Raw genomic sequence first — 18,723 nt, 5'->3', positions numbered from 1 at the left:
TGGCCTGGGAATCTGGCCTCTGGGACAAAATGCTGTGTGACCCTGGGGGAATCCCTCACCCTCTCTGGGCCGTCTGCATGAAATGTGGGGCTAAGATGGGAAGAATGTCTTGGTGCCACAGCTGCATCCGTCTGTGCAGTCAGGACCAAGCCTCCTCTGTCCTGGCCTCCTGCCTCCCTGCAGGGACCTCTAGAAGGACACCCGGATTCTCCCCCGATCCTTACTCACGGCTACTCCAATCTGCTTGGCCAGCGGGCCTCCCTCCCTCCCCTTGGGGCCAGCCTGTCCTCCGGATGCCACATTCTCTGCTCGCCACCGCACGGTGGGTTGAGTGGTACCCTTCCTAGGCGTGTACGCATGTCTCCCCAGAGCTGGAGTTGCTGAGGCTTCTGGACACAGGTGTAAAGCCACACACTCTCATCAGCTTCACTAGGAATAAAGGTGACATCTGACTGCCATCTCTCTGTTTCCTGCTCTTATGCTCCATTGATTCTAAGCACCCCTAAAGCCTCCGTGTGATGTACGGTGAGATGGAAGAGGGCACCCCGTGTCCCAAGGCCAGTGCCAGGACCTGACACGAGGGCAGCATGTCCAGACGGCTGTCCAGCCACCACTCCCGTCCTGGTCCCAGTGGCGGAGGGGGCCTGCAGCCCCAAGTCTGTGACGCGCTGCTACCACTGCCAAGGGGTTCGGATCAGCCGGCGCACTCACCTCACCGATAGGAAGGACGGTGGGTCCCGCCCTCTGCCTGCACCCGTGGCTCATGCTGGCCGGACAGGAGCTGAGACCAGCTCTGCAGGGCCAAAGCAAAGCGGGGGCAGTGCCCAGCTGCCCCCGCCAGCCACGTCCTTCCAGGAGTCCCGTCAGAGTACAGCAGGAACACTGCTCTCAACAACCTTGCCAGCTGCCTACAGGGGGCGCTGGTGGGGCGGAGCTTCTCCTCCCAGATCAGCTCTCGCCAGCCCTCGCCAGGCCTTCCCTGCTGGGCGCGTGCTTGTGGCATAGGGTTTGTTTTAACGTTAACGTAAGGAGTGAAATGATTCTGGGAAGGAAAAACGTCTGCATACACCCGGGGCCTCCAAATATTTGTTGAAGGACTATCTGCTGTCCAGATCACCCGCTCTGAGGATCTCCTCCGTTGAAGGGCTCAGTGATCAGGGCACTGACTGTGCCCAGCTAGGTGACAGGGGCCAGAGCACGTCCCCTCCCGGTGACGTGGTTAAACCCAGACTCTGTTGAGGAAAGGAAGCAGGAAGCCGAATGATGGAAAGGCAGAGGATACTCCCCCAATCAACTCCGGGGTTTGGGACGCAAATAGATGCCGTTTACCAACCACCCCTGCCCTTCTGCAACGCACGGTACAGACACAGGCACACAGACGCACAGGGACACAGACGCCCGCACACGCTCTGCCTCTCCGAGACCTGCTCGGCCCCCACTGCGGGGTGATCATCCACCCACACGTAGCTGAGGTAGACTCACCTCCAACCCAGCCGAAGCACTTCTTCGGTGCGCAGCCGACCCCTGCGCCCCGCAGCGCCCTGCAGCCCGCCCTCCACTTCCCAGTGCACCAGGTGGCAGGCAGCTGGGTAACTTGTCCCCAGTTCTCACCTCCCTGCTTCCCTTTTCACCTGGGACGCCAACGACGGGCCCCGAGCCACGAGAGGGTGCGTGTCCACTCCCTGTGCTGGAGGTGTCCGGGAAAAGGGGACCGTGCCGGCTGCGACAGCGGAAGGGCCTGGACCAAGCCGGGGTGACAGCCACGGGACCTCAGGCAAGTCCGTTTCTCTGCGGCTGAGGAGAGGGTGGGGAGTTCACTCCTCAGCCGCCTGGCAGCCCTTTCTGCGCAGCCCCTGAACCAAGTAAGGCCAGCAAGAAGGAGGCTGAGGGGAAGGATCTGCGGGGCCTTGAGAGGAAGGGGCCACATCCATCAGGCTGCCACGTGCAGCCCAGGGCCTCTCCCGCGTAGGTGCGACAGGCCCCTGCTGGGAGAGCGGGCTGGGGTGACCGCGGGGGCTCTCGTGCAGCATCTCCAGGATGGCTCTTGAGGTTATTTGTGCCTGCTTCCCCAGGAGCCTGGCGAGGGTCCTCGTGCCCACGCCAAGCGGATGAGGAGCGGCCCTCTCCTTCCGATGGGGCGGAGCTGGGGTTCCCCAAGCCTCGGCTGCAGGACCCATTCCTTTGACGCACGTGGGCAGTGACTCGAAGGTCAGAGTACCACCAACAGACGAGGCTGTGACCACCCGGCTGGGTGGCTGGTAGGGCCCTGGCAAAGTAACGTGTGGCTGAGGAACCAGCCCGGGGAGGACACGGTCCAAGGCCTGGGCGAGGGGACCCGGGCACCCTCCACGCCGCCTCCATCCCCTGCTTCTACAGAGACAGTGGCCCAGCGAGCTGTGGGGACCCTGGGAGTCACGGGCCTAAGAATAACTCCGTTTATTCAGGCTCCTTCTCAAAGGAGCTGGTGATGGTGATGCAAATGATAATTATAGCCACACTTTATGATCTTTATATAATGTGGTGACTCGTTTCCTAAGAGCTAAAATACCGTCTCGTTCTCCTCCTCACTCCTCACCCCTGAACGGGGATGGGGATACCAAGGTGGCCGGGAGTGGCCGGGTGACTTCCCAGAGGTCCCGAGGCAGGCCAGGCGGGATGCGCTACGAACTGCTTTTCAGCCGCAGTCCCTCCTCATTTGGTTAACCAAGTCTGGATGTATCTGATGGAAGTGTTGCAACTTGGGGTCCCCTCATTTTCAGAAACTCTTTCTACAACTTCCTTCTTTGAGTCCATCCCCTAAATAGAAAAGAACCCCTGACAAAGACCAGTCGAGCCTGAACCATGTATCCTAATCTTCATCTGGCTGAAGATATAAAAGTGTTCAGAGCCCATATTCCAAACTCTACAAATATCCCTTTCTTTGGATCAGGGTGGCATCTGTGCTGGTCATCGGCCTTGGGCTGAGATGGCCTGAATTATCTGGCTCTCTCACGCAGCCTGCGCTAAAAAAGAAGATCTGGTGTGAATAATTTAAACCCTGTTCCCTTTCCCCCTTGCAGATTTCTGGCTCCGCGCTGATCATCATTTCAGCACCGGCGAAGATGTGCTATTCCTGTCCCCGATGAACATTTCCTTCTTGAGAAAGTGACTCTGAGGGGCTGCAGATGTGCTGGGGGAAGGGCTCGGGCCAGGACGGATGCCGGGCCCGAGGGAGCTGGACCGCCCTCGCCAGGCGGCTCTCAGGGAACTTTTGATGTCAAGCCCCTCCCTCCTCCTGATCCAAGCTGGATGCACATCTTTCAGATGCCTGGTCTTTCATCTTCCCCTTTCCTCTTTAGGGAGCGCTTTGTATAGAGCTACCCTCACTGCGTTTCTCCATTTAGCTGATTAAAGATTTCAAAAGGAAGTTAGACACGGAGGGGGAAGAAAGAAACGAGACCAGGAAGGAAGAAGCCCCAGGAACCACAGAACACTTTTAAACTGACTTAAGTATCCCTCTTGCCTCTAAATGGGAGCATGGGTTTTAAAATTCCTACTTTGTGTTAACCCAAGAAAAGTCTTCCAGCCGTCTTCTTGGCTTAAACATTCAAATGCTCAGTAATTCAGAGGCCAATGGGCCAGGATGTGGATTCCTCAGGATCCGCCCCCTCACCTGTGCTCTGTCCTTGGACCTGGTCTGTCTTTGGTTCTTTCACGGGTCGGGCGGGGGAAAAGCAAAGGAAGAAGACGCTAGGCTTCGAGGTTTGCTGTCTGTCCGCCCTCATCCCCAGGCTCCTGGCGGCGGGTGGCTGTGTGTGTGTGTGTCCACACACGCGCTTTTTCCTGACCTCACTTTCAAGCTGGCGCCTCTCTGATGTGTCTGGTTAGCGATGTCGGGCCAGAGAGCTCATCGGTTCTGGGCGGGTTAGAAGTGACCGCAGGCAGGAGGGTCAAGTGGGGCTGAGAAGAAGGACGGCATCTCACACCTGCCTGTCCAGCAGCCCCTGCGCCCCCCAGGCCTGCCTCCAGGCCCAGGGAGACGAGAAGGCCCATCTGTTTGTTGACCCTCTGATGTTCAGAAGGGTGGGGCAAGAGGTGTGCTCCCGGCCCACAGGCCAGCCCGAGCCCCTGGCCTTCCTAAGTCTTCGCACGGTCTCTGCCTGGCCCCGGGCACAGGGGTGGTCCCCAGGCCAAGTGACGGTCAGGCTGCGACTGGGGAGGCTGGAGACGTGTTTTCATAGTGGCTCGGCCTAGATGGTGGGACATGTCTCGCGGATGGATCGTGTAGGAAGGGGAGGCTGAGGTCAGTGCTGGGCGGGCATACAGCGGCCAATTACAGACCCCTCGGCTCTCCTCTGGTCTCCGAGACGCCAAGGGGTAAAGAGCTTACGGTTTGACAGCCTCCAAAAAGGCCACTAACGCTGAGTACCCCCTTTAACACCTGGGTGACCCCCACTCTCCCCGGGGTCCTGCAACCCCTTGGATGGAGTGTTGGACTCGATGGCCCTTGGGTTCCCTTCTAGCCTGGATGAGTTCTGACCGTGCACAGTTATTTCTGCACTATAATGAGGGCAAGGGCTTCTAGGGTTCCACCCCACCCCGTCTCCTGCCCTGGGGCCTAGCTGGGCCCCGCGGGAGTCACTCTTGCACCCCCAGACTTCTGAGGGCAGCCGCTCTGCGCAGGCGTCCACAGACTCGGGAGACGGTGTCTCTGCCCTCGCCGTCCCGCTCGGCGTCCCTCCATCACGCTTGGCCTCCCCAGGTGACGCGGAGGGGATTCTACCAGAGCAGTGTCCACAAGGCAGCCCTGGCCCTCGCTGGCCCCAGGTCTCCCAGGCTTCTTCCCGCAGCCTTTTCAGGCTCAACCTGATTGAGTCCAGCCCCGGCCCTTCCTTTCCGAGTCCGGGTGTTTTGTAGCCTCCCCTGCCCGCACTGGGCTGGTCGCCGGGGAGATGAAGGGGGAGATGCCAGCCGGGCCCCAGGGAGCCTGCCCTGGCAACAGGTGCCCAGGAGGGAGGGAGGGTCTGGGAGTCCTGAGCGGGACTCCGGCTTCTGCCCCCTCGAGTGCAGCCCTTCCTTTCCTGACACTTGGAGCCAGAGGTGGGGTGCGGGTGTCCTCTCAGCTTTCCAGGGGCGCGTCCGACGCGGAGCCTGTGCCACCCACCTCACCCATGAAACACCTGCCCAAACAATCCCACCTGAGTCTGGTCAAGCGTCTACACCCAACAGCTAGAACGTCACCAGGAAGGCATCAGAAAGCCCAGACGGGGAGAGAGTAAAGCACAAATGACCTGGTTCCCTCAACAGGTAAATTGCAAGGAAAAAAACAGAGAGAGATTGATGGGGAGCTTAGAGACTAAAAGTGACTTGGGAGACAAATCGACCAACTCTAATACATAGACCTTACAAATTTAGATTCTGATTCAAATAAACTGCAAAAAAAAAAAAAAAAAAGAACAGCTTCTGGGTCAATTGGGGAAATTTGGAATTGCCTGGTTATTTCATGATATCAACGAATGACTGTTAATTGTTTTTAGGTGTGATAATGGTCTTGTCATTACCTCTTCTAAAAAAGGATCCTTACGTTTTTGAGGTACACCCTGAAATTTTTACAGGTGACATGATGTCTGGGGTCTTGGGTGGGGCGGGGAGCGGGGGAGGGTGCAGATGGACATGATTGGCTCTGAGATGGTGGCAGTGAGTCTGGGTGATGACCTGGAGCTTCATTGTAACGTTCTTTTCATTTTTGCCTATTTTTGAAAATCACCATGATAAAATCTGGACAGAGGAAGAGGAGGAGGGGGAGGAGGAGGAGAAAGGGGAGGAGCAGTGCTGCCGCCACCTCCGGGGTGCCCTCCTGGCTTAGGTCCCAAGCACCTGGAGACCATGGCAGCCTTCCCGAGGCCTCCAAGACCAGGGCCAGTGTCACTGGGTGGGCTCTCAGTGCGGAGCCTGGTCAGGGGGGCAGGCTCTCAGAAGCCCTGGGCAGGTGGCCCTCCCTCTGCCCACGGCGCTGGGCAGGGCCGGGCAGGCACTCACCGCAGAGAGGCAGCTCCTGTCCTCGCGGATGACGGCACCAAAGCCCAGGAAGCCAGTCACCATGACGAGCGTGCCCGCGAAGATGAGGATGTAGGCGGACGCGGCGAAGGTGCTGGAGGCCAGGACGCCGAGGTAGCCGCTCTTCTCCACCAGGGTCCAGACGCCCACGGCCATGACCGCGGCACCCCCCATCTGCGGGACACTGGGTCTGAGCACCCACCCCCTACGAGGCCCTTCTCGTGCATCATCTCATTTGGTCCTTTGAGGAGCCCGTGGGAAGCGTCTGGCTGCCCATTTTGTAGATGGGGAAGCAGAGGCTTACCCATGGTCGAGGGGAGAGGCAGGGACAGAGTTTGGATCCAGGTCTGACTCCCGGTCCCGTGCTTCCCACCACGATGCCTGTGCGCCCCCGTCATGAGGCAGGGACACTCCAGTTGTGGGGACCCCCTCCCACCGTCCCCGCCCCCAACCCCGAGCGCTCCTCCCCGGCTTGCATCACTGGCGGGCCACTTTCACAAGCCCCCTTCTCATCGCCTGTGGGGGAAGCGCGACTGGGCTTCTCATCTCTGCTCTACAGACAGAGGACGAGGCCAACAGAGGAAGGGGAGCTGCCCGAGGGCCGCCTCTGCGGGGCGACGCAGGGCAGGGCCAGCCCCAGCTCGGAGCCCGGGCCTGCGGCTCGGCCGAGCTGCCCCCCCAAAGGAAGGGACACACGCTCCACAGGCTGGAGTCGCTCTGGGACGGCAGGACACTGAGCAGGAGGGGAGGTGTCCTCTTTGCTGACCGTCTGATCCCTTTCGGCCCTGATCCCAGGAAGGGACCCTGGGAAATACAGCTGCCCTGTTCCTTCTGCAGTGAGGCTGAATGACCCTTTCTGTGGCTGTGATCCTGGGCAAAGTATGTGTGTGTGTGTCCCCGAGGTGCCAGATGGTGAGCAGCAGCGGTGTCTGCCCAGGGTTTGGGGGGGGCAGGACCCCGGAACCTGTGACCAGATCTGCCACCTGCTCCTGGGAAGGCAGAGGTCCGTCTGGCCCCCAGCCTCCCTGCCTCATCTGAGGATGAGTTCTTCTCAGATGGGGGCTGGTGCTCTCTCAGGGGGTCCTGAGTGTGGCTGAAGGTGGGCAGCCCCAGTGGGCTCGGTCCCACTGCCCCGATGACTCTGTATAACCCGCCTGCCGTTCGCAGACCTCAGCGGGGTCTGCACCAGGCGCCTCCATGGCTCAACTTTCCACATTCTCTTCCGAGCTCCATAATAGTTCAGGAGGCTTAGGGCAGGCAGGCAGGAGCGGGCATTTTCTCTTTTGCATATGAAGAAATGGAGGCTGGAGAGAATAGAGCGTGCTCAAGAGGACACCCTCCTGCACACGCCCCCCCGCCCCCCACAGAAACCCGCCCAGAGTTTCGAGATTGAGATGCAAACCCAGGTCTGCTGAGGGCCAATGTGGGACTCTGTCCTGGGATCGCACACACCGGGCTGGGCCTGCTCCCCTACTCACTCCTGCTTTTTAGATACATCTGTTTTCTTTTAAGGGGCGTTTCATCCCCCTTAGCACCTCTAGAGGCTAAGAGAACCAGGTGCAAGGACGTCGCACAGCTCCAAATGGAATCCACCTCCTTTGATTCCACGGCACATATTTTTTCTCACATTTTAACATCTCCAAAACCAGACACATGTTATGGTTGATGGCATCTTACAACCACGCTTGGCCGCACTCTTGCCTTGCGGTACAGAAAACAATGGTGTAGCTTACAAGTGATGGTATCTTAGGCTGGATGAAATCCTGGACTACAATAGGCTTTCTAATTCTCTGGAGCGTGGGCTACCTCTGGTCACATAACCTCCATGGCCAGTGAGGAATTTCCTCCATCTGGGTCAACAGGATTGTGTCAAATGAGGGTTTCCAGCAAAATATTCTGCACATATTCTTTCTGCCCCTACAGCATGCCCGGGAGGCTTGAGAGAGGGTCTCAACTGTGCGTAACTGGCTATGTGACCTAAAGATGGTCCCTTAACCTCTCTGGGCCTCAGTTTCTTCATCTCTCAAACAAGGTGGATGTATTAGACCAGTGGTTCCCAACCTATAACTACCAAGGGCCCCTTTGATTACTTTTTCCCACGGGTCTTATGTTTTGAAGGGTTTCTGCCTAGCAAACACAGTGCATTAAGTAATAGTTCATTTCTCATTTTTTATTCATCAAAGGCACGTGGTAGTACCAAGAAGAGATTCTGAGCAGCATGCAATAGTCAATGTGACCACACTGAGCGGATCTAACTTTTGACGCGTGTAGTGCCTTTATAGAAATAGGCACATCTTCCATTAGGCTTGTCAACCCCACAGGCTTAGCGTCGGATCCGGAACCACCAAAAGGGGTACGTGTGAACAGCACTGGGGACACCTAATCTGCTGGGGGACATGGAACCCACTGAGAATCAGATAAAAAGCTCTGGACGCTTTGCCCAGAGAAACGTCATCCACATAAAATAACGTGCTCAGCTTCGGGGGCTGAGGCCTCATCTTGCATCTCACAACGACCCTGGTGTAGACATCTCTGGGGCCCCCTCCACCTTGCACCCTCTCAGGCAGCGCTTCTCAGCTGGGCTGCACCACCACCCAGACACCTCTGAGCATCAGCAAGGTGACTGGATTTCTGGGGGTGGCATCAGGCCCGGATCCTTTACTAAGCTCCCAGGTGGTTCCAGTTGAGAACCACCGCGTAGTTTCCTAGTCGACAGGCGTCAGTCCTGTCCCCTCCCCCAGCAGGATCCCAAGAACACCCTCTGCTGGGGCCGCGGCCTGGAGGCCCTTGGCCCAGCTCAGGATTGCCCCTCCCGCCACTTCCCTGTCTGCATCAGGGTGTTTGCTTTGATAGGAGCTTTGGGGTAGAAGGTGGGGTAACGAGGGGCAGGATTTTCAGCCCAAACGGAGGAAAGTTAAATTATGCAAGAAAGGAAAAAACTATGTGGTCCCAGGGGAGGGAGGGGGTGCTGTGAGAAATGCAGCCGCGGATAAGCACACTGAGCCCCTAAAAGAGGAGCGTATCCCGGTCACAGAAACGGCTGGGATCTCGCAAAGCAGGCAGGGCTGCGGCTCAGCCAGGGCGGCAGCAGGGCCCTCGCCCACAGGGGAGGGTCTGGGCAGACACACCGTCCTGATTAAGGTCTGGAAAGCAACAAATTCACACTGGTTCTGATGTGCAAAAGAAATCAGGAGGCGAGTCCGAGTCAATGGGGCCCTCAAACCTCCCCTGGGGTGTCACATAGTGTCTGCTGGAGACACCCAGTGGGATTTGCCATCGGGAGCAAGAGCGTTTCAAGTCCTTCAGGGGGTGTCCTGCTTGGGACCCAGTTGGCTCTTTAGAAAACGATCTTTCCTTTGGACAGGAGAAGTCAAAGCTGCCCAACGTCGGGACGGATCACCAGAGGGAGTCTTGGGAGGGAAGGTGTCAGTGGGCTTGGGTCCCAGCCCTGGCTGTGCCCCTGACTAAGTGTGTGACTGTGCAGACATTTCGCCTCTGGAAGCCCCAGTTTCTTCATCTGTAAAATGGCCGGATGAGAAGCTCTGAGGTCTTCCGCATGGGTGACATGCCCCACGACCATCTGCCAATACACCTCCAGCAAGATGCTCATGGCTTTCGTCAAGCGGTTCAGAGATGCCGTGTCAGCAGAAAGAGCCATGGAAGAGGCCCTGTGGAAGACCTATTGGGGCCGGAGCCAAATGACCCTGCTGAGCTGTGCAAGGGCTATTTGCATAGAGTTGATTCAACAGTATTTGGCTCTTTACAGAAACTGGGTTGGATTTCTTTGGAATATTGAGTACATTTTTCAAAACCATAGCCTGTAGCCAATCAGCCAGAAAACCCTGCAGAGGGTGAAGCTGGCCTTCTTACCAACCAGGACACAGGTAGGCCGGGAGGGGCGGGCAGGTCATCCAGGCCGTGTAATTTTAGGAACGGCCCATTTACAGAGAAGAAGCATGGCCAAAAAGTTGCTTGTCATCATGGGGAGAAGGATTAGTCTGAGCGGCCGCACACACTAAGTCTTGAGAGACCTAAGGCTGCAGACCCAGAGGAAAGCAGGCAGAGTGTAAAAGTCATTGCAGGGTTTTCCTCTCCTTGTCAGGCTGCTGAATGGTTTCTGGGCTGGGATCGGGGAGGGGACCGGCCAGTGGAGCAGGCCCAGGACGCTGGGGCTCCCAATACGGGAGGACCCCGGGGCAGGAGTGCTCTCTGCCCGCAGTGCCGGGGTGCCCGTGGCACGGGGAGGGGGCGGAGATCGCACAGGTGGTGGTGCAGTCCACCCCCCTAAGTGCTTGCTGGGGGCCTCCAGGTGCCAAGCACCACCTGGACTGGGAAGGACTGGGGGCTGGACGAGTGTTCACCCAGTTAGAACCAGCCCTGTCCTCCGCCTGCGTAGCTCCTGGGAGGTTGGAAAAGCTTTGATTATTAACACTGCCAAGGAGCTAATTAAAATAATCCACTAGAGAACAACATTGCAGGGGTGATGGGAGCTGTAGGGATCTGTGCAGTAAATGGGAGGGGGAGGTGAAGCATTTCCTAGGCGGCTGCATAGGAAGCTTGGGTCACATTTTCTTTTTTTAGGGTCATGAAAGCTTTGGCATTTTTGGTTCCTGACCCAGAGCTGTATCCAAGGGAGCCGCCCCTGCCCAGTGAGATGGTCATGTTCAACTCTGCATTAGTCGAACTGCATGGTGGGGGTGAGGTGGGAGTCAGGGGCAGGGTGATGGTGAAGGATGGGGGGCAGGCATGGGTTGAGTAGGGGGTAGGGGTCCAGAGGTGGGGGCAGAGCTTAGATACAGGATGCGGGTGTGTATTGTGATGCTATACTTCAGCTCTGCTGATATTCTTCATGCTCTGCGTGTCTGAACTGTCCACACCATCAAAACGTCCTAATCCAGGTTCAACCCTGACTCCTGGGGATATTCTGGAGTCCAAGTAGGCATCAGAGTGGTGGGTCTAAGGCTGTGGCTACGAGTCAGTGGTCTATGGAGATGGGAAGGGCACCAGACGTAGAGTCAGAAAACCCAGACTTGACCTAGAACTCTGCCAGTCATCTCAGCTGAAGTTTCATCATCTGCAGAATGGGAATGAAGATAATTACAGAGTGCTTGTAGAATCATTTTGCAGTGTGAGATGATTTATAACCCTCAAATTGTGCTATGGTGGCAGCTGGTGGAGACTTGGTTTAAAGTCTCATCGAGACCTTGCGCTGCACGACTGGCACCTGAATCCTGCCCACCTGGGGGTGGAGGGGGTGCTGCTCCCCCCATCCCACTGCTCTGGGTGTTTCAAACTTCGGGATGTAACCATTTAGGGCTGTGAGCTAAACTTGGTGGGTGGTAACCTGCGCTAAAAAACCAAACCAAACCAAACCACCACGCTATGGAGGAGAAAGCGTCAGCGCGCACTGCACACGGTAAGGGTAAAGCTTAGCTTCGTGAATGACGCTTCATGTGAGCAATTCTTATGCTTCCATGAATTTCTTATATGCGTCATGGTCGCCAAAGCCTCCAAGCCAGAGCTATGGACATAGAAAGCTGTTAGAGATGAGGCGTGCCCCTTAGTCTAATCACAATAGCTGTGCATAACAGCTAAGCCCCAGGTAGGTGTGTGCCAGACACTGTGCGAAATGTTTTTCTAAACACTCATCTTTAATTCTTACAGGTACTGACATTCCCGTTTAACGTATGAAGAACGTGAAGCTCAGTGAGATTAAGTGATTTGCCTAATGTTTTAGTCTGCTCAAGGTTGCCCTAATAAAACGCCATAGCAGAGCAGCTTAAACAACAGACATTTATTTCTATCTCTCAGGTTCTGGAGGCTGGAAGTCCCCCAGATAAGGTGCTGGCTGATTCAGTTTTGCTTACAGACGACGGCTCTCCTCACTGTGTCCTCAGGGCCTTTCCTCTGGGCAGGCTTAGAGAGAGAGCTCTCTTCCTCTACTTGTAAAGCCAATCCCATTGGATTAGGACCTCACCCTTGTGACTTCATTTAACCTTAATTACCTCCTAAACGCCCTGTCTCCAAATACAGTCACATTGAGGGTTAGGGCTTCGCCATATGAATCCCTATGGGTCACAATTCAGTCCACAGCACCTAATCTTCCATGGCAAGTAGACAATGGGGTCTCAGTTTGAGCCTGAACTTGAGCCCAAGTTTTCCCGGCACCCGGGACACTGGGAAAATGCAGGACTCAGAGCTGGAGGCAGCGGGTAACGTCAGAGCTGATGGCCAGGCACACCGGCTTAGGGGTCAGAGAGCGGGGGCCTCCAGCTCTGGGGCTTCAGGCAGATTGCTTCCACCTTGGTAACACGGGGCTCTCGTAGAGCCGTTCACAGCCTCGGGGCGCTGGGAGGATGTGGGTGGAAGCACAGCCCAGGGAAAGGCCTCCAACAGAAAGCTCCACGGATGCTGGGAGCTTTGTTCACGGACGTATCCCACAGGGCTTGGCACTTAGCACATGCTTAATAAACGCCATGGAATAGATTTTCAATTATCGCTGACCAGACTACCTGGATGTTAGCACCAGCTTTCCTTATCACCACGACAAGGCCTTGGGCAGGATTCCGAGCTGGGCGTGTCTGCTCCCTGTCTGTAACATGAGGATATCGGTGATACAGCCACCGGGGTTGACCTGCGGAATCGCAGGCGATAATCCACGGAAGGTCTTTATCCAGCAGTACCTCTCAGATGCCAGGCATCGCGACCCCGCAGGGAGGACCTGGGCTTCCCTATCCTCTCTGTGCTGGATTTGGACGGCGTAGCAAGGTGATGTACGGGGAAGGACCGCTGTTCTGGGGAGAAAGGAAGCATGAGTGTTCACCCAATCAACCTGCCTCTGCCGTCCAGGTCACCTTCCATGTCTGCGCGGGGGGGGGGGCACTGGGAGGGGCCTCAGTGGACAGCAGATGGGGGCTCTTTGGGGACCCTCCCTGTTGCTCTGCATAGATTCTACAGGGAAGGGGGAAGAGGTGGGGACCGCTTGGAGGTGGGGAGCAACCACAGCACAGACACTGGCTCTGCCGCGAGTCTTATAAGAGAGGCTCAGCGGGGAGGACCAGCAGCTGGACTCCAGGGTGTGCGGGAGGGATCCCCGTGGACAAGGCCCCCTCCCTGGGGAAGTCTTGAAAATTCCCAGGGGCTGTGCGCTGACAAATGTGCGAGGCTGTGCTCTGCCGTGGGAGGAGATGGGCCGGGGGTCTGCCCCATGTCTACTGAGGAGGTCACAGGGGGCCCAGGGGATGGATGCCGGGACCCCGAGGCTTGGACCATCGAAACCGACCATGCCCCATATGGGGAGGAGGCTTGGGTGAGTAGGTCCCTGGAAGCTGGGCCACATCCAGCCAGGCCCCCCGGCAGGGGTATTTTCAACGCAAAGCAGGGAGGTCTGTATGGGGAGTTGCTGGGCTGACACACTTGCTGCCCATCTGCCTGACAGACCCCAGGTCCGCTCAGGTGGAAGGGACCCCACGGGTGGTCACCATGCCTGCCGCCCGCTCCCCCTCCCAGGCCCCCGTGCACGGTCAGGGCCTTGGGCTGAGCAACTCACGATAAGCCTCCTCTGCTCCGGGTGCCCAGCGGGTGTTGTCTACACTGAGCGCCCTCTCCCTCGACCCCCCTGCCCACTACTCTCCTGAGAGCGCTCCCACCCTGGCATCCACTGACCTCTGTGCGGCCACTGCCGGGCCTTAAGATGCGTGGCATGTCCTCTTCCTTTAACACGCTCGACTCCCCCATCTCCTGCTTCTGGGACACTGTCTTCCTGTTTCCCCCCTCGGCTCTGGCTGCTCCCCCCACCCCACCCCCGGGGTGACCACTCGGTCCAGCGCGCTGGTCTCCCCTGGTTTAGACAGGGCAAACGGGGACACTGTGGACCCTGGACGCACCCCTGATATCTGGGACTCGCACGTCTCTCTCTTACCTGACTTCTCAGCCCCCATGCTCTCCCTGGGGTTCTCACCCAATCCCGTGGCTGCAGCCACCATGGGGGTGGAGACGATGCCCATCTGAGACCCAGACCCCTGAGCTGACTTCTCTCACCGGGCATCTCTGCTCAGATGGTCTCCTGGCAACTCAAACGCACCACGCCGACGTCTGACCTCGCCATCTGACCCCACGCTGCTTGCCTTCCTGGGCTCCCGCTGCGGGGATGGACTGACATATTCCAGACACCTCTGCCCTCTCGACCGCATCTGATTAATGACCAAATCTTGTCAATTTTGCTTCCTAAATCCCTTGACTCTCCCCAAGTATTTCAATGCTCGCTGTCACCCCCGCAATGCAGGTCACCACCATCTGTTGTCCTGATCAGGGCAAAGTCTAGAAGGGATGTCCACAGTGGTCATTTCTGGGTAGACAGTATTACGGGTTGAATTGTGTCCCCAAGAAGATTTGTTAAAGTCCTAACCCCAGTACCTGTGAATGTGACCTTATTTGGAAATAAGATCTTTGCAGATGTAATTAATTAGGGTAAAGTCATTAGGATGGGCCCTAATCCTATATGAGTGGGTCCTTACAAGAAGAAGAAAATGCTGTGTAAGGATGGAGACACACAGGAAGGACAGCATGTGATGACAGAGGCAGAGACTGGAAAGACACAGTCGAAAGCCAAGGACTCCACGATGCCCGCCACCACCAGGCGCTTGCAAGAGGCAAGGAAGGTCCTACCTAGAGTCTCAGAGGGAGCACGGCCCTGCTGACACTTGTTTCGGACTTGATTTTGGCCTCCAGAGCTGTGAGACCATAAATTTCTGTTGTCTTAAGCAACTCAATTTATGCTCCTTTGTTACAGCACCCTAGGAGCCTAATACCCTGAGATATGGGCCATTTTTTTTCTTACTTATATTTTTTAGTATTTTATCGATTATTAGTGGATACATAAGACTTTATGAGCGGGAAAAGCACACTTATTACAGTAAGTCCCCTACATACAAACCTTCAAGGTGCAAGCTTTCAAAGATGCAAACGTGCATCTGGTTCCAGCAAGGAACCAGAACCTGTACCATCAACGTCAGGCATGAGTGAAATTGCAGCTTCCTCCGTCTCCTATTGCTGACGATCCTTCAGCTCTACCACCTCCCACCTCCTCTCCCTCCTCCAGTCAGTAACTCTTCCTGCCTGTTCACTCGATGTCAGCCCCTGTATGCTAGCTCTTGTACTGTACTACTGTACTTTTCAAGGTACTGTACTGTAAGATTAAAAATGTTTTCTTTATTTTTTTGTGTTTGTTTTTATGTATTATTTGTGTGAAAAGTGTTATAAACCTATAACAGTTCAGTACTATATAGCTGATTGTGTTGGGTACCTAGGCTAACTCTGTTGGACTTACGAACAAACTGGACTTATGAATGCGCTCTCGGAACGGAACTCGTTCGTATGTAGGGGACTTACTGTATTTTTAAAAAATCCTCGCTCAGCGAGAATCTTGAACACCCCGCTGGATTTCTCTCTGAGAATCGAAACTATCTACGCCCACACAATGACCTGATCATATCACTGTGGCTTTATTATTCCACTGTCTTCATCTACACAACTTCCCTATTCCAGGAAACACTTGCCCAGGAAGAGAAAAGTTGCAAATAAAACAAGTTCATTGTTCGTTTCAGGAACTTTGCAAAAAGCATTTAAGCAAACATCAGATTGTTTAACTTCTGAATAGATAGCATTGTATGTCTCCTCTCCAAGACTCTCCTAAACCCTTCCCTGCTGTGTGTACCAATCCTTAACTACTACACCATGATCCTTCCCAGTATTAAGCAATTTCATTAATCTTACTGGAAGACTCTGAAAAGGCAAACATAGCCCATCTTTGCCTCCGCCTTTCTGAGAGGCTTCTGGGAGTGCATCCTTTGCCATGGCAACAAGGAAACTCAGCCCTGCCTTACCAGCAGGTTGATCTGGTGGCATTTTCGGGCCTTCTACATCTAATATATCCAAAATACTGCATTTATTGAATGCCTTCTGTGTGCAGAGACAGAATTAAGCACTTCACATACACCATTTCAGGGCATCTGTGAAATACACTATTAACAGATAAACTGAGGGACCTCCCTGGTGTCGCAGTGGTTAAGAATCCACCTGCCAATTCAGGGGACACGGGTTCGAGTCCTGGTCCGGGAAGATCCCACATGCCGCGGAGCAACTAAGCCCATGCGCCACAACTACTGGGCCTGTGCTCTAGAGCCCGCGAGCCACAACTACTGAGCCCACGCACCAACAGCCCATGCTCCACAACAAGAGAAGCCACCAGGATGAGAAGCCTGCACACCGCAACAAAGAGTAGCCCCCACTCACCGCAACTAGAGAAAGCCCACGTGCAGCAACAAAGACCCAACGCAGCCATAAATAAATAAATAAATTAAAAAAATAAAAGATAAACTGAGGCACATTAAAAATGTTAAGTTGATCTGAACAAAACTCGATTTGAATCAGGCAGCATCCCATCTAGCAGATGCGAAGGAACTCCGAGAGCCATACAAAACGAAAGACTTTACTAGGCAGAAGGGATGGGAACAAGGAAGTTATATTAGGCAAAAAAGCGGGTTGGTCATTGCCAAATAGCTTTCGTTTAACTGGGGACACAGGCTCAGCCAGCGTAGGTGAGTTGCCTACAGCAGAGCCTGTCTGCTGACGGCAGCGCCTGCACCGTTAGCCCTCTTCTGCCTCTCCAGACTCATTCCAGTGTCTGGCTCTTTCGGAACCTGATGGTATTCTGCTATCAATTATCTGGATAATTGCCTCACGTGGACAGACTCCTTTCTTCCTGGATGACCTAGCCCGGGTGGTTTCCCCGGGGGGGAGTCGCTACAGAGACCATTCCCGATGCACAGAGGCAGCCCTGGGCCCCCCAGGACTTATGTTTCTCTGCCTCGGGCCTGGAGAATGTGAATCATGAAAGGCAAATGGGCTTCGGAGGAAAACAAGCAGTTATTTGAGGCCGTCACATTTCCCACCAGGCACTGGAGCCGCCAGTTAGCGGGGGAGGAAGAGCCAGACCTCGCGGACCGAGGCCGGGACGCAAGCTCACTGCGATGCCCGGGTGCTGGGCGGCACGGACTCCACGCCAGCCTGCAAGCCGGCTCTTCTGTCCCCCTCAGTAGCAACTGTACACATTTGCTTTCAAGTAGGCAGAGTTTGCCCACGGGTGGTCTTTGATTTGGAAAAAATCAGCTCCAGAGCGATGACTCACAAAAAGCAAAGACGGCTTGACTCACGCGGTGCTGGGGAAGCGGGTGGCGCGTGCCGGGTTCACTTACCCAGAAGAAGAAGTTAAAGACAGCGAGTAAATACTTCAAGTAGACGGTCAGCCAGTCGTCCTGCTCGACCTTGTAATGGGCCATGGTTGCTGGGCCTGCAAAGAAGACACACGTGTGGCCAGGGGTCCATGGAGACGGCCTCGGCCACCCAGAGCCAGGCGAGGTTCCCTTCAAAGGGCGTCCTAGCCTGTCTGGCCGGGGACTCTCAGACTGGGGGTGTGCAACCCCAAGCAAAGAGCAGGGAAACGCCAAGGTCATTGGACACACAATGGAGGTGAACCACGCAGAATTTTCTAGCCCTGTGGATCTTGGTTTGGCCCTTCTGATGCAGGACTAACCTGCAAGTCTTCCTACAGACTTTGCACTGTGCTATTGTGTTCTTATTCTCCCCCCTGTCTTAGCAGGGTGGCAGGACACAAGTTCACCTGTCCTGCACACACACACACACACACACACACACACACACACACACACACTTGGCGTGCCTGCCATGCGGTGGAATCCTGTATCATTTGAACAGGACCTCTGCATGCGTAGGTGAGGCATGAGCCCCAAATCAGAGCATCTGTGCTGGAAAGGACCTCGACGATCCCCAGGCCACCCCGCCTGTCCCCAGCACCTCGACTTTCCAAAGGAGGAAGCAGGTCGGTAGACCGAGTGGTTTGGCAGTAGGATGACAAGATCTGGAGCCTGGCTCCCTGGGTTTAAACCCTGATCTGTCACAAGGTATGTGAGAATGTGGGTAGTTACGTAACCTCTCGTCCTCCGTGTCCTCATCTGTACTGGAGAGAATAATGATGCCCACGTGGCAGGGTTGTCTTGCAGATGAAATGGGATGACCTGTGTGAGGTGTTGACCACCGTCCCTGGCACGGAGTAAGTGCTCTATACGGTTGGCTATTATTATTACATGGGGCAAGGGTTAGAACCCAGAGCACCAGCCCTAGAATTCCTAGTCTTTGCCCCAGAACCATGCTCCTTCCCCTTGTCCCGATGCCCGCTGGTGGGCTCTCTGGGAACCGTGGCGTCAGTGGGATGAGAAGATGGGGGTTCACGTGCCCGGTGATCCTGTTTGCATCTAAATCCCAAAGCAGCCTCCGAGGTCTCTCCTCGGGCTTCTCATTCCCTGGGCTCCCCCACCACACACGCTCTGACGCTCAGAGCATAGCTGCTCCTTGAGGAACCGTCCCCTTTAGGGGGCCCTCTTTTATTCCAGACCCAGAGCAAGCAGGCCTTGGTTCTGCCCACCTCCATCTCCCTCTCCTCCATTCCCACCAGTGTCTGCTCGGGCCCTCCCGCCACTGCCCTGCCCCCCCTCCGCGGCTGGTGCCGGCCGGGCCCAGATTACTTCCCCTGGAGCCACCGTGCTGAGTTTTATTTCAAGCTCATGGGCTCCTGAGACAGGGCGAGAGGAAGACAGAAAAGAAGAGGTG

General features: G+C 55.7%; 1 protein-coding gene across 6 annotated transcripts in view; it reads right to left on the bottom strand.

Annotated features, from left to right (window-relative positions):
* TSPAN11 (tetraspanin 11) overlaps window positions 1–18,723 on the bottom strand; it is a 63,080-nt gene that overhangs the window by 18,396 nt on the left and 25,961 nt on the right. For all 6 annotated transcript variants that reach the window (XM_082421120.1, XM_082421121.1, XM_082421119.1 and 3 more), the window contains 2 exons: window positions 17,292–17,386; window positions 6,019–6,210 (listed from right to left, as the gene is read on the bottom strand). In XM_082421120.1, the coding sequence (XP_082277246.1) occupies window positions 6,019–6,210; window positions 17,292–17,386 (287 nt within the window). The remainder of the gene's footprint in view (window positions 1–6,018; window positions 6,211–17,291; window positions 17,387–18,723) is intronic.

The sequence above is a fragment of the Balaenoptera physalus genome, assembly GCF_965194825.1.
Source record: "Balaenoptera physalus genome assembly, chromosome: 13".
NCBI lineage: Eukaryota > Metazoa > Chordata > Mammalia > Artiodactyla > Balaenopteridae > Balaenoptera > Balaenoptera physalus.
This window is presented reverse-complemented; position numbering and strand designations above follow the sequence as displayed.